This window comes from Gallus gallus, chromosome 3, assembly GCF_016699485.2.
Source record: "Gallus gallus isolate bGalGal1 chromosome 3, bGalGal1.mat.broiler.GRCg7b, whole genome shotgun sequence".
Classification (NCBI taxonomy): Eukaryota; Metazoa; Chordata; class Aves; order Galliformes; family Phasianidae; genus Gallus; species Gallus gallus.
The window spans coordinates 65,474,462-65,489,319 of record NC_052534.1 but is presented as its reverse complement, the minus strand read 5'-3'; the positions used below and the strand labels follow the sequence as shown (position 1 = coordinate 65,489,319).

The window sequence follows — 14,858 nt, the reverse complement described above, 5'->3', positions numbered from 1 at the left end:
TGAAAGTTTAAAAAGTACTGGCAGAAGTTTCTCCACATGTAGGTGTGGTTATGTAAATGTGAATGAAAACGCCATATCAGATCAGCGGTGTCTTTTCTGCAGCATTATAGCATGTTTCATCATACTGATTACTTTCCTTTACTTACATTGTGCCAAAGGCCATCATTGTATTTCTCTTGGCTCTTAATCCTTATCTTCTGATGACCAGCATTAAACATAAAAATGAGTCGTCCATGAGCAACAAAAAGGGTCATGAAGTTGGTCTCCTTTTGGTCTGAGACGTAGAAAATCATTCCATGAGACGAGTGAGTCTTCAGACTGATAGAGAACTGAGCTCTGGCAAACAAAAATACAGTATTAGTATTAAAATAGATTTTACTGACTGAAATAAAACTGCAGGCAGAAGATGACTTAAATTTTTGTCTCGTTGTGTGGAAGATTTATCTCCTTTATGGAAGTGATGTTTCTGATAAACTTTCTAGTAGTTTTGAAGTAGAAGTTGGAGAAGAAGCTTCTTTGCAAGGCAGATTTTCAAAAATCAAAATTTATTGAGTGAATAAAATCAACACAGACCACCAGAAAATAACAGTATATACATTTTTGTTCACAGTAGTGTTGGAGGACTTTAACATTTTACCAGTGGTGGCTCTGTTCATGAACATTTAATGTTACTCTAGACTTGCTGCTAAATTTCTTCATCCCTGTAGGTCCTCATGACATCTAAGACAACATGGCAAATTAATGCTGACTCAGTTCAACATAGTGAGCAGTGAAGATTACTTCAGTGATTAGTATTAGGTCTATTATTTAGGTCTAAAAAATGGCAAAGCTGTATTAGTGTAGCACAATGACAGAATGGATTAGTTCTGCTTCTCATGTTAGATGACTAGCTTAGCTGCCGTTCCTCACATTTTCTGAAGGGCCTATGCATTTGCCATTGCATGTGTGTACATTCCACACATGCTAAGGGCCTTGTCAATATCAGTTGTTGTAAAATATCACGAGTTATTGGTTTTTTTAAGTGCACATTACAATAAAAATTCTGTAATAACAGTTGTAACAGGAATATGTCTCGTAAGGATGAGTAGAAACATTAGAGCTTGGGTTTTCCTTGTTCTGCCTCACATGGGCACCATCAGGACTCCCCTAAGTAAAACACTGTTGAATTAAAACCTAATGCTTTTGTTATCTAAGTCAGGAAACAGCACTCTTTTACTGAATTAGTGGTCTGGTATGCTTCCAGCTTCAAGCACTGTGTTGATGAATTTATTGTCTTTTGTGGAAAGTATTAAACAAAAATCCTGTGCTGGTCATAACATACCATATGGCATATTCTCTGGAAGCCTGAGAGTTAAATATCCACAATATTTGGACTCACTAAAAATTATTTGTATTTCTGTTATGGCTTGAACTGGACGTGTTTTTCATAGCTTTATGTCCTACCTGCATGGTGTAGATTCCTGAGCACTGAACAGCTGCTAATATCCACTCAACACATAACTGTGCTTCATTTCTTGGTGAATGATCATGTTTTCCAGCTTTAATCTAATGCCATTACTTCTCACACAAAGAGACTGATGATGCACTACTTGTATATAACTAACATCCTTGAAGTCTTCATGCAAATGGGCAAAGAAACTTTTTTTAAAAAATATACGATACAGATGAAAGCTCTACAAAAAGAATATAACTGAAAACACATTGCAAAAATTTGCCTAAGATAAAAAAAAAAAAAATACCCCACACAGTAACAGCAAAAATATGCCCTTTCTCTTCTTTCGTTTTTCATATACACCTCTTGCCTCCTCAGTATTTATGATTTTTATTTCCGAAGTCCCATTACCTTTCACTGAAATCCTTTGGTAGGTGATCAAATTCTTGCCGACTGTTTGCTGTACCTCCAAACTGGTATGCATGTTCAGTTGCCTTGGGATTCATAGGCAAGTGGCACTGAGGGTCTTTTTGCATATTCACTTCTTGATACAGTTTTTTGAGGCCAGTTGAAGGCTGTGAGGCCTTGTCCTTATCTCTTCCCACCTTCACAGAAAGAGAACCATTAACCTGAAATTTCAGCTAAGGCTGGACATTAAAAAAGAGGATTATTTATAGATAAGTTAATAATATGTTGGGGTTTTTTTCTTACAGAAATACAAGGAATGGTTCCAAGTTAGATTTTCCTTACAGAGATCTACTATAGATGCTAATTTAGAGCAGAAAGGATGAACAAAATACCTGTATATAATTATAATCCATTCTTTTGCAGTTTTCCTGATAGACTCCTCCTCTGTGCTTTTGATGACATAAGCAATAGTACAAGTATAAAAGAACATGCTTGGACCAAAAGTGCTGCACGCTGGAAGAGGGATTTTTTTTCTCATTTATACATACTAATGTGTGTTTACTGCACCCAGTAGAGTGAGCCAAATTGAAGTAGCTGAAGAAAGCTTACTGCCTTTAGACTGTAGAAGAAACCAAGAAGAGCTTTTTTTGCAGGACATTTTAAAATATGTCAAAAATTTTGTTTTACAGTTCCAGTAAAAGAAAATGGTGTGAGTGTAGGCCAGATAGACCCGGTCAGGGCAGTCATTTGCAGTGTAAAGTAATGGAATCCTTTCCTTCTCTACACACAAAGTATTCCTCAAGTATTACAGTTTTGGATCTATAACTTTTTACAGAATTTACAGTCACAACACAGTATGTATCAACTTTGTACTGATACTATTTGTAGCAAACCTTTTTATTACGGTTTCCTTTAGCTTTTGATGAGTTTCTTCCTTTCTTATGGAGGAGAGCAACTGGTGGGGATTCAACAGGGCATCCATAAAAAGAAGTCTGAACTTTCTCAGAGTACCGCTGGAAATCTTCTACTTCAACCTCCCGATCCAATCTATGTTTCAAAGAGAGGACGACAAAATCAGCTTTTATTTTTTTCCAATGATGTAATTTTTTTTTTTAATAAAAAGAATCACAGTAATTTACATCTGTATTTTAAATGATGTTTTGATGGACTTTTTTTCATTCTTGGATTGTGAATAAATGTACAGATGTATCAGTCTATGTTTGGGTATTGTGGGCAGCCTATACTGTTTTTGTATGTTCTATCCATGCTTTCAAAAACAGAGAGCCTGAATCTGCAACATCAACTTCCCTTTAAAATCCTCTATATAAGAACGTTTCTTAAAGTGATTAAGGTCAACAAATATGGACCATTTTCACATGACTAAACTCCTAATTTAAGCAGTGTCCATGAGATGCCTTAGTATCATTTTGTTTCAAAAGCAGAGATGAAAGCTGCATCATATAAATGTAAATGAAAGCTATGCAAATTCCACATTGCAGAAACAGCATTAGCAGGTGCAACAGTGAAAACTGATTTACATCAAATTATTCCCACTTCAACAATATCACAACCTACCAAGTCTGTGCCAACAGATTCCATAGAAAATAAGGTGAGAAACTTATTCACACATACTGTCTAGCCTCACAAAATGAGAGAGGGATTTTTATGGTTACAATAAATCAGTTCTCTGGAGCTATAACCCCAGCTGTCAGGCAGCAATTTCCTGGTAATGTGTTTGGGAGGATGCCACACACCTAGTGAAGTATGCGTTGCTTATGCAGCCAGTGAAGTTGGCTTGCTGTGTTTTGAGCGGAGAGCCACCAAAATAGAACTTCTTGATGCTATCAGGGCTTTTCCCTGCTCTGTCCTTCACTGGATTCTTCTTGCTTTGTTTCTTGTCATCAACACTCAGCTCATATCTGCAAAGACAAAGCATCCATGAAGAGACCTTCCTGCTTCCAGCTGTGCAACAAGCATCAGTGCAATTAGCCCACTGGTAACATCGAGTCCAAAGGTGCAGGGATGTCCAAAAAAATACAGCCCACCCAGTGAAGATACATAAACCAAGGGATTACTAATAAATAGATGGAGCCAATGTTTGGGTAATAGAAGTCCTAAGCATGTACTATTTCTTCTTTATGTCCCTATCTCTTTTTCCTTCTCTTTCATCACAATACGTTGATGTTTGACCTCATACAATTTTATTTACCTAATACCAATTTGCAACTAACACATTAATTTCTCAAAGTATCAGGAAGAATACTACTGCTTTAATGAGGAACAGAGTACAGCTAAAACATTCAACATCGATTTTGTTTGGCAAGTTCAGAATTCAGTGCACTCAGTGAAACATGTTTCATCTCTCAGCACTGTTCTGGGGCACCATTTTTTTTACTTGCATCTTCTTGAACTGTGTTGGTTGTGAGAAACTATAGGTGCAAATCTTCCTTTCAGTTAGAAAGCTGAGAATGACCTGGTTGTATCTGCATAGGCAAGATTTATTGAAGAAATATTGTTTGAGTATTTGACCTTCTTAAGAAAATTCTAAACACGGAAAACAACAGTAAAATTCATACCAACAAAACAATGCTTTCAAGTTTCCTGATAAGTGGGTACATAGATTTATTCCCCACTGCTATATCTAATCTTAGATTTGCATCTGTCAGTACTAAAAATATTTTAAATATGTTCTACTCTGTATATCCCAAATGAATGCTTTTTCTGAAGATGCTTCAATTATTTCAGGGTCAATTTGGGATTGCTTTACCAAATCAGGATAATCAATCCTAATGAAGAATGAACATCCTGCTACTTTTTAATTATAATAAACTGCTTTCATACCTAAGGACAAAAAAGTACTAAGCTTTTAAAACCACAATTCTTTTCTTTTAGTTTTAAGAACAATTCCCAGCATCTCATATTCAGGTGACAGGGCAAACTTCAGTCAGAGATGTTGGCTTTGATTTTTCTTTTAAACTGAATTAATCACTTAAAAATATCAATGAAAAACCCATCACTTTGAAAGAAAATATTACATGATGACAAGTTCTTTACATGAAATATTTATCGTGTAAAGGTAGGGATTAAAAGGTGCTGGACAGCTTTACCTTTCTGGTGTGACAGAAGTAACGATAAAGTGAGTTTTTCCATCATTGTAATTTCTGTCTGGTGATTGAATTTTGATTCCACTTGCATTTAAAACAACAGCACCTCTGTCCATAGAGATGGATAATACATCTGACTGAAATACAGACAAAAACATCTTCATAAATGGATACAATATGGGAAAGCTAACAGTTCTGTACATTTTCCTGTTGGATTTACTTTCTCCAGCTGAGGAGATTTCTTATCTCTATTTTCTCTATTTTTACTGTCTTTTGCACAAAGACAAACTGAGAACCAAAACAGGAGATTATCTCAAATTGTTATTCTTGCGGTTTTTTAAGCCTGAATTCTGGGAATTCTATTGCTGATTATGTTTCATGTATCTGTCACAGGAGCTTCTTCTACCTAGCATGGAAGTATGATGTTTACATTTCATTTGTGCTTCTGGCACCACTGCTGTGGTACGACATAGAGCAGCTTAGCTCTTAGCAAGATTACCGCTGTCATAAGACCAATGCATTTTTTCTTTTCTTAATTCCCTCTAATCAGACATGTTCAGTCACTCAAAATTATCTTAGAGATATGATCCTTTATCTGGGTCAGGCATACAGGATCAGAGTGCCACATAGCTTGAATATTATCTGTTTCATTAGCACAAGCACTGCCATAGTGCACTCAGAGGAATCATGCTGTCTCATTCTGTCAAGTACTAAATTGCTGAACCTCCATTTCTTAAACAGGGCACTTGGCATCTCATAGGATTAGAGCTTTTGAGTTAAAAGCAGAAGTGGTGTGCAGAGTCTCATTAATGCAAGCAGCATGGATAACCGACATGTTTTCAATTTAAGGCAATATTCCATGCTGTAAAATGGAAAAATTCTGCAGTGGTTATAGGTGTCATACAGTCTTCCTTGCTGCACTGCTCATCTTCTGCAAGTATGGCAGAGAAGACTTTTGAGATGGCTGCAAATGCTCCGTCATCTGAGCTCGTGGGTGCTGCTGATACAGGTCTGAAACTGCAGAATTCTGGAATCACTCTAGTTCACTCAACATTTTGGGAGTGCAAGTCCATATTTCTGCCCACGGCACTTCTCCAAGGGGATATTTGGAGTGATTTGGCTTCCCATAGCTGCACGGAGCCATTCTCAGGTTCAGCTTTTCTTGGTCACACATGGAGATCTAAGTACAGGGAATATAGGCAGTTTTTTTGACTGGTTTCTGTAAACTTTGCAGTTTACAGAATAGCATCTTATTAATCCAAACAAACCTTCTGCCTTTGCTTGTAGGGAGTTGCCCCTGAAAGGAAAATTCCAGGCCCTTAGTATTATTTGTACTTTAGTAGCATCTACAGGTCCAAATAGGGATTGCAGTGCAGTAAGATCCACTGTGCATTTCTATCAAAATAATGTCTAGGCATTGCAGGGTTTCATCTGTGGATCAAATGCGGACTGTGAAAATGAGGACATTGATGAATGCTTCTATACTGCAGACTGCTTTCTCTATGATTAAAAAATGAGGTGAGAAATTCTATGATACCCATAATATTTTCCTGGAAAACAATCCAAAGGAAAAATAAAACAGTAAAGAAAAATGTACTCACTCCTTCAGAATAGTAGAACAGTAGTCCATTGGGCTGCAATGTCCGGAAATTAAAGCCTCCTTCAAATTCACTTAAGAGAGACACTTTTTGGCTTGATGCAATGAAGCTCTCTCCATTGAAATATGCTTTGCGAGATATCTGTGTATTAAATAAAACAAATTTACATGTAAACTGCATAAAACATTCAAATCATAAAAAGAATGAGGCTATTTTTTTTTCTTTTAAAGTCTAAGCCAGTTCAGATCTTCTATAAAAATTCCATTTTTTTCTGTATGTCTTAAGCTAACTTTAAAGGATCTCCCTGGTATGCTGTGAAAATCATAAGGAAGTATAGATATTTTAAACAGTGTCAGCCAAATTGCTTTTAGCTTCCTGGGATTCTTGGCCTCATCCTAAGCCTGCTGATGTTAAAAACAAGCAAGAAGCCTAGAAGCAGAGGAGGCTTAAGCCTCTATCGGAGTTGTACGGCACTGAGAACTACCCCGGCACGTTAGCATGTTGCACTGAATGCTGGTGTGGGGGACTGATTGGACATGGAGGTCTGCAGCCCTCTGAGAGAGAAGGAAAACTGGGTCTGAGATAGGACAAATTGCAGCTGGCCAAATTGCATTCCTCCTTTATAGAAGGTGAGACTGGACAATGAATTATACTAGTGGTGGGCTCCTTCATCTTCATGTGTTCTCAATGTGGCTTTAGATAGTGATGGCCATAGTATAAAGACCACAAACGCTGTTTAAATTTACCAGTCTTGCATTGTAATGAAAAAATGATGAATGATGGAAAGGATCAGAAAGTAAAAGACCATTTTCTCGTTATTAAAGCTAATGCAGTTGGCCTGTGTATCACAAAGGTAGAGCTGGATTGACTTAAGAGGTCTTTTTGTAACTCATTATATGGGTGAATATCTTGCTGTTTTTTCATCCCAAACACCTGTAGTAGGACACATTTGAGAACATTTCTCCTTGTTTCTTTAATAAAAACTAATTTACCTGAGAATATTTCCATTCAGAATACAGCACACAACGTATTTCAAATCCAACCTTCATATTACAATCTTACATATAATAACAGTATCAAGTAAAGTAACTTCTGCTGCAATTCTCTGTGAAAATCAGATAGTATGTCAGCAGACTTAGCACGCATGCACACACACACACACAAAGAATGAATTAGTTTTCATTTCTTTTTTTGAAGAGTTACCTTCCATTGTGTGGAGTGAAAGACAAACTCATGAGTGTATCCATTGCCAAAATTTTGTTGTTACCTCACAAAGTAAGTTATGCTTACCAGTGAATCCTCAGGGCACCCATAGCTGATTCCCAGGGTTCCTGGTTCTTCCAGCAAGTTGAAATCCTTCTTTTGGAACTGAAAACCCTTCATGCAGCCTTTAAAGCCAATAATTCCTGCCAGATGTGAACTAATGCTGTTGGAAAACAAAGTCAGACAAGGTGCAATTACATATCCTTTGCCTTCCAGAATATACACTTAGTGCCAAGGTGTTCTAAAAAACTTGGAGGAGCTTCAGTCATTTGCCTCACTTGTGCCCAATTCCTACATCTTTATGTAAAACAGCTATTTAACCACATTAGGTGTTCTGAAAAGTCAAGATGCACCAGCTGTAATAAATGTTACAGGGAGAAGTGTATAAGAATTCAGAGAGAAGACACGTACAGAGTAACTTAAAAAGACAAAAATGGTTGCTGAAACAAAAGGATTTATTTCTAAATGGATTTGTACCCACTTATGGTAAAAATAAATTGATTTATGTCTTCATTTATCATTTTAGAAAAGTTCTGTTTTAATTTTCCTTTCTTGCTTTTACTGGCAAGCTCTATTCTTATTCTGGGAAGCAAATGGATCTATATTTCTTAACAAGAATTAATAACAGAGGTCAAGGAAGTATGAGTAAATACTGATTGCTGGTGAATAGGTTTACATAGTTTTAAATTGGAGCAGTGGGTGGGCTTCCAGGATACTTCCTGTGCCAGATTTGAGGTGTATAGCACAGCATTGTATCCCAGCTGCTGCTGCTCACTGCTCGAGGTTTTTCTACTCCACTCCTCACCAAGATATCACAGCATTACAGCACAGGACAAATGTCACTGAATTTATCCTCACAATATTCAAGCTGTATGAAGAAGAAGAAATTTGCCAGAAACTGCAGAGGGTGACAGAGCAGGGAAATGACATGGGGCTTACTTGGTACCAGTCTAGGACATAATCAGGGAAAAAGTACACTGAAGGAATGAATGTGAAATTCAGAGTTCTGACTTGGCAAACATGTAGACAGTCTTTGTGCTTTCCACAAGACTTTCTAGTAGCCAGGTTCTCATCTCACATGACATGATTCTGATAGTGCTGACATCTGCTTCTGTGATAGTTTTCTATGCTTTACCTCATTGTAAGGTAGGCACTGGAAACATGAAAAATGAATCAAGCTCTGGAAATATTTGCTTTTCTACACTGGCTAAAATGGACCATCAAATGGAATAGTTCAAATGCACATGTCTGAAATAAGGTGAGAGGGGGAGCATGTAGGGGCTTAATCTGCTGCTCAGTGAAATCAGCAGGGAGGCAAAATGAACAGGAAGGCTCCAGTCATTCTCACTGGGATTTGGATCACAGTGCGTGGATCAAAGTGTGGTGTGTCAGTCAGTCAGTTCAGCCTCTACTCTGACTGATCGCGTAGAAACTGCAAACAGGCCATTAACTTAATAACATTTTCTAGAAGCAAACAGAACTGAAGAAAATAGGTTAAAGACAAATAAAAATGTCTTCTGAATTTGTTCTCACATTTCCCAGCCCTCAGAACTCCTAGCTCCACTTAACCATTTGCTTTATGAAGTGAGTGAAGTGGGAGAAAAATAAAGTGTTGTTGAAATGAAGGAAAATATACTGCTTTGAAGAAAAATTAAACTTCTCCTTTAAGACTACACTTAGTTTTGCCCTGCTGCTGTACCCCGATGTCAGTCAGATGTGAATCTGCCTAAAAAAAGGAAACATACGTCTCAGTAGTAGCTAGCCAGATAGTTCCATTTCTTCAGTGTTAAAATTCTAATAGCAAACTATGCATCCATTGGAAATACAAAGTTGTCACTACATCTGAATCATACTTTTTGCTGTTTAGCCTTGTCTTGAGAATAAAGGTGGGTATGATATACAAAGCAAAGCTGTAGCTCTGTGTAAATCATTTCAATATACGTTTCCAATTTTTATAATATTTTTACCATATTTTTATAACATCTGTTGTTATTTTTCTCTGATACCACTTGTTCATTGAAGTGCTTCTTTTTCCTTTTCTTTTTCTTTTTCTTTTTCTCTTTCTCTTTCTCTTTCTCTTTCTCTTTCTCTTTCTCTTTCTTTTTCTTTTTCTTTTTCTTTTTCTTTTTCTTTTTCTTTTTCTTTTTCTTTTTCTTTTTCTTTTTCTTTTTCTTTTTCTTCTTCATTATCTCCCAGGTGTTTTGTAGAATGACCACAATACATTTGGAAAACCATGGACATAATTCATGTGATTCATCTTGTATCCTACATTTGTGAACAAGTTTAATTTGTAACGGGGCTACTCAACTGCATGGATTTCTGCATCCTTCTGATGTTTTCAGTGTACTCTAGGCTTGACTAATGAAAGTATTTTTCACCATCCTTTTGCCTTTTTTTCCCCTAAATCATTAATGTATTCAGTATTGACCCTAAGAGAGATACTTTGGGCATGTGCTGTAGAAAATGGTGTGAAAATGGAGGAGTTACAACTGTGTTCTATTTTCCTTTTCCAGGCATTTTATAATCCAGTGCAGCCTTTCCTTCCTCCAACCCACCAGTTTTTTTTCAGTAGCCCTTATGACAAACATTTATGAAGAGCTATGACTACTGCATGGGTTACTTCTCCCTTATCCCCCATTTTATTTTCATGTTCAATTAATTACATGGGATCAAAAGGCATCATTTTCTTTTACAGGGGTTTGTCCCTATCTGTAAGTGTATGTCATTACATCTCATTAGTTATCAATTCCAACAAAAAGGTCTCCTAGAAACAAAGTTTCAGGAGATTTACCAGTAATTGCTAGTAATTATTCTCCAACATTTACTATCTCTAACCTCTCTTTAAAAAAAAAAAAAGCATCAAGGTTATTTTAAAGAGAACCTGTATTTCTGTTAGCAGTTCTGACTCTTTAGTTAGCAGCTAGAGCCCTTTTGAATCTCTGAGCTGTAGGGAACGCATGTTTCCTGCCACACCCTTCTTCAAACATCTGCCCCGATCTCCCAAAGTGTGACAATGCCTTGGTGGATTACCATTACAGTAAATTGGACTATTATGGTTCACTGGGATTAAGCTTGGCTTCTGTCAAATGGTATGATAGGAAAATGAGACTTTTATTTTCTTCTCACACCCACGCAGAACCAGCTGACTTGAATCTAAAGAGAAAATAAGATTCAACAGAACTGATATGCACAGTAGGAAAGAAATCATCTTTAGATTTGAAAATGCAGTTGGTGAAGGGTTTTATCCTTCAACTAATGCATTTTCATTTCACAAAGATATTTTTGAACAGTGAGAAGGAAGAATGATTCTACATATTCATATGCTTAGAATTGACTTTTTGTTTTAAGAAGATAACAGTTTCTGTTAACCTCACTAAAACAGGACCAGTTTGAGCAGAATTTAGCTGTGCAGGATCCATCCTAATCTTTGGTACTGTAGAACTCTGAAAAAAACCTTAAAAGTTTGTCATAAGAGTTGTTTCACATAAGGTGCTGAAGCTAGGAAAAACACAGAATCACACAAGGGGTGAAATTAGAAGAGATCTCTGGAGGCCATCTGGTCCAACCCCTGCTCAAGCACAGACACCTAGAGATGCTTCCACAGGACCATATCCAGGAGGCTTTGAAGTCTTTTCAAGGAGGGAGACTCCATAACTGACCTGGGCAACCTGTGCCAGTGCTCAGTCACCTGCGCATTAAAGAAGCGCTTCCTGAGAAATAACAGTGATGTATTGTAAGCCTTTCAGCAAACGTAACTTAAATAATGATTAAATCCCAGCTGTACACCAACCTGGACTGTAAGACCTCCGCAGGTGCTCCTCCAATGTAGATGTCTGTGAATGGCATTGCTGTTCTTTCATTGTCAATGCTTTTTATATGTCGTCTGTCTACTACCAAGATCATCTTCTTAGAATTATGATATATAATAGAAATCTGAAAAGAAAAACATGCTCTTCAAAGTTTCTAAAATGTCATCCTTGGTAAGTTGTCATGGTGATTTTGCAAGATCAATAGTATCTTTTATATCTTTTTATTTGAACAGTTCTCATTTATCAAAAAAGTTGTTTGTAAAATAGGATAGACTGTCAATACTAATAGGTAACTTATTTTCATGTCACAGTTTCTCTAATGCTTGAAGAAACAGGATACTTCATGTGTGATTAAATTCATACAAAACTACCCCCATACCAAATTCTACTCTGCACCAAGCAGATAGACTTCATCAACTTTGCAGTGCTTTCTTGATTTATACAGGAAGTTAGGGCATACTTCTAAAAAAACTCATTGCATTGTCAAAGCATAAAAGGCATATTTTTTTCCCTGCTTAAAAAGTTTGATCAGAACAGTAGCTGTTGCTATAGTTTGAATTTACATTGAATCACATTTACAACAAGCCACTAGGAGGAATTTGCTATTGCTACTGCCACTGTTACGGTTACACTGGCTTAAAGTAAATTCTCTTAAAACTACTACACCTTGGTGTTTATGATCTGCCTAAGTCCCTAAAGTACTATCTGCATATAAAAGATTGTTGCCTAAATAATTCTTACTTTAAATGAAATGGGAAATACAATACCTTTTGTGACACAATGCATAACAACTAAGGCGGTCAAGTTAACAATATGCCATGTTTTTAGTTCAGGAGAATTGTATATTTGAAGGATGTAATTATCCCTATTATAATTTCAATTTGAATTCTAATACCTTTTTTTAAATTATTATTATTTTTAATTTTATTTATTTTTTCACATGAAAAGTCCTGTGTCCTGTTCTTGTCTATCAGTATGCAGAATCTGTCCACAAGCACTGAGTTACCAGGAATCCGGGAGAGACCCCCACCAACTGGCTCAGTGCTGGCAGGAATGATGTGCTCTTTCACATGTGAGGTATGCGTCTACTCTTCTCTTCTGCCCACTTCTGCATCACTACCTGGCCTCTCATCCTTTTCCTCTTCTAATTGGTGTTGGAGCAAAGCATGGCTGCTTTGGAGCTGCTGAGATAGTTAACCACATGGCTGTGACTGTAACTCCATATCTCTACCTCATGAAATTTGGCATCATTAATCTGAGCCTTCTTCATGGAGTCCTCTAACAGTGCTGGGCCGGTGCTGAAGCCAAAGTCATAGCGGAGGTACAGGAATCCATTGTGCATCTCCAGACTGAAGAACATGCTCTACATAAAACAAAACAAAAAACAGTCAGAAAAACTCTGTGATTACGTCAGGAATTAAAAAACAACAGCAACAGTGTAACGAGACTATCTGACATTGTGAACATCAGGCTACTGGGAAAAGGTCATATTTTTCCAAAACTAGAACAGAACTTCTGGATTAATGCATAATATATGTGTATGTAGACACATGATTGTTTGATAAACGCCACATATTTGAAGGCTTGGTGAAATGCTTCTCTGAAGAAATTGTATTTAGTAGGACAGGTATGTCAGTATTCTTCACCAGCAAAGTATTTGTAATGTGAACACATCTATTTTCTGTCAGAGTAATAGCACGTGCCCGAAGGAAAGATACTATCTTGGTAAAAACAATGATGTGCTAGAATAGTTGGGGCTGCATCAGCAGCAGCTTCTGTCAAGATGCCTATAATAGCACAGTATTATATCTTTTCACAGCCCTGATCACTGTATTTGCTGGAGGCTGAGCAATAGGTAGAGTGTATTTACTGTATATTTGGTTTCTAGATTTCCTGACTATTCTTACTTCTTGGTTTGGATTCTCTTCAGTGGTTGAGTGTCCTAGATTTTATAAACAGAAACTCCAGGAAACCTCTAAGGAGGGCTTGAAATGAAGATCTGTAGCACAGACTTTGTCTCATTCTAAATCTGAACATAAAAAAATGGAAAGGACAGTTTACAGCAATTGTGGATCTGGGTTAATGCTTTTAATTCTACTATTCGTGTTCTCTTCTAGTGTGCATGCTGTTGTTTCCATACTTGATGGAGACATGGGAACAATAACACTCTAAAAACAACTACAGGCCATGGACTAATGTCTCTGACACAAATTATTCCACATTCAGAAGTCATTACTTGAAGTAATAAAAGTTGGGCTTAATCTAGTGCTTTTAAATGAAAATGTGGCTTAGGTTTGTCTTGAAAACTTTAAAGTTAAAAATTAAGCAGGGATTACGTTTATAGTAATTATGAGCTGTCCTTGCAGGATGGAATAATGGAGCAGTTTACACAGTTTTTCTAAAAGTGTCTGTGAGCAGGCATGGTCTTCCACGGATCACACTTTTCACCATAATATACAAAGTACATGTGTGTCCAACAAACCTCCATGCATTTTTGCTTAGAAGATCTGCAATTGAGGCTGTAAAGCTTTGACCAGCAGTTGCTTAGTCTAGATTCTCCTATGAACAAAGGTTAGTGGTGGCATGCTATGCTGCAGAGCAAATCTCTCTCCACAACTCTCCTGTGCAAGTTAAGGTGAAAACTAGAAGTAACTCTGTTCTGAGGGTGGATTTGCTGCCTTCTGAACACTCATTGTAGTGGCACATGCTGGTGTGTAGACCAGTGTATGTCTGTGGTATGTATTAACATAGTACATTGTTTTCCCTGGCTTTATCAAGCTGTAAGCCACAAAGAACTTGGGAGCCTGATGTGGAGATGCGAAAAGACAAATAAAAAATCTGAGCTTGTCTTCAGAGGATATTTGCAAGTGTCTTCTTTCTTTAAACCATTTCAGCGTTTGCATCACCATCAAACATCTGAAAAGCTGGCAACATCTGGATCTAGTTGTTTTATTTGGGTCACTTTCTATATTAAGTAACTTAAATAACTATTTAGCTCTAGCACTCCCTGAGACACAGCTATAAAGTGTCTCAGCTACCACAAAATGACTGTTTTATAGGACCTACTTCACAGAAATTTTCTATAGATTTCAATGTGCATTCACACTTAAATAAAGATACAATTCCTGATCTTAAGTGGTGTATCCTCACAGGGTCATCACAGTGGCATTACCACTTAAAAGTCCTAAATGTCTCTGAATGAGAGCAGCGTCCAGCTCTACTTATTGCAAAGCATGTGCCAGCT

The 14,858-nt window shown here is 37.1% G+C and overlaps 1 protein-coding gene across 2 annotated transcripts in view; it reads right to left on the bottom strand.

The window, feature by feature from the left end:
* Nucleotides 1-14,858, bottom strand: part of LAMA4 (laminin subunit alpha 4) — a 96,384-nt gene that overhangs the window by 7,876 nt on the left and 73,650 nt on the right. For both annotated transcript variants that reach the window (XM_004940298.5, XM_419780.8), the window contains exons 24-32: nt 12,846-12,977; nt 11,596-11,738; nt 7,833-7,968; nt 6,546-6,683; nt 4,948-5,081; nt 3,595-3,759; nt 2,734-2,887; nt 1,844-2,037; nt 147-336 (exon numbers count right to left, since the gene is read on the bottom strand). In XM_004940298.5, the coding sequence (XP_004940355.2) occupies nt 147-336; nt 1,844-2,037; nt 2,734-2,887; nt 3,595-3,759; nt 4,948-5,081; nt 6,546-6,683; nt 7,833-7,968; nt 11,596-11,738; nt 12,846-12,977 (1,386 nt within the window). The remainder of the gene's footprint in view (nt 1-146; nt 337-1,843; nt 2,038-2,733; nt 2,888-3,594; nt 3,760-4,947; nt 5,082-6,545; nt 6,684-7,832; nt 7,969-11,595; nt 11,739-12,845; nt 12,978-14,858) is intronic.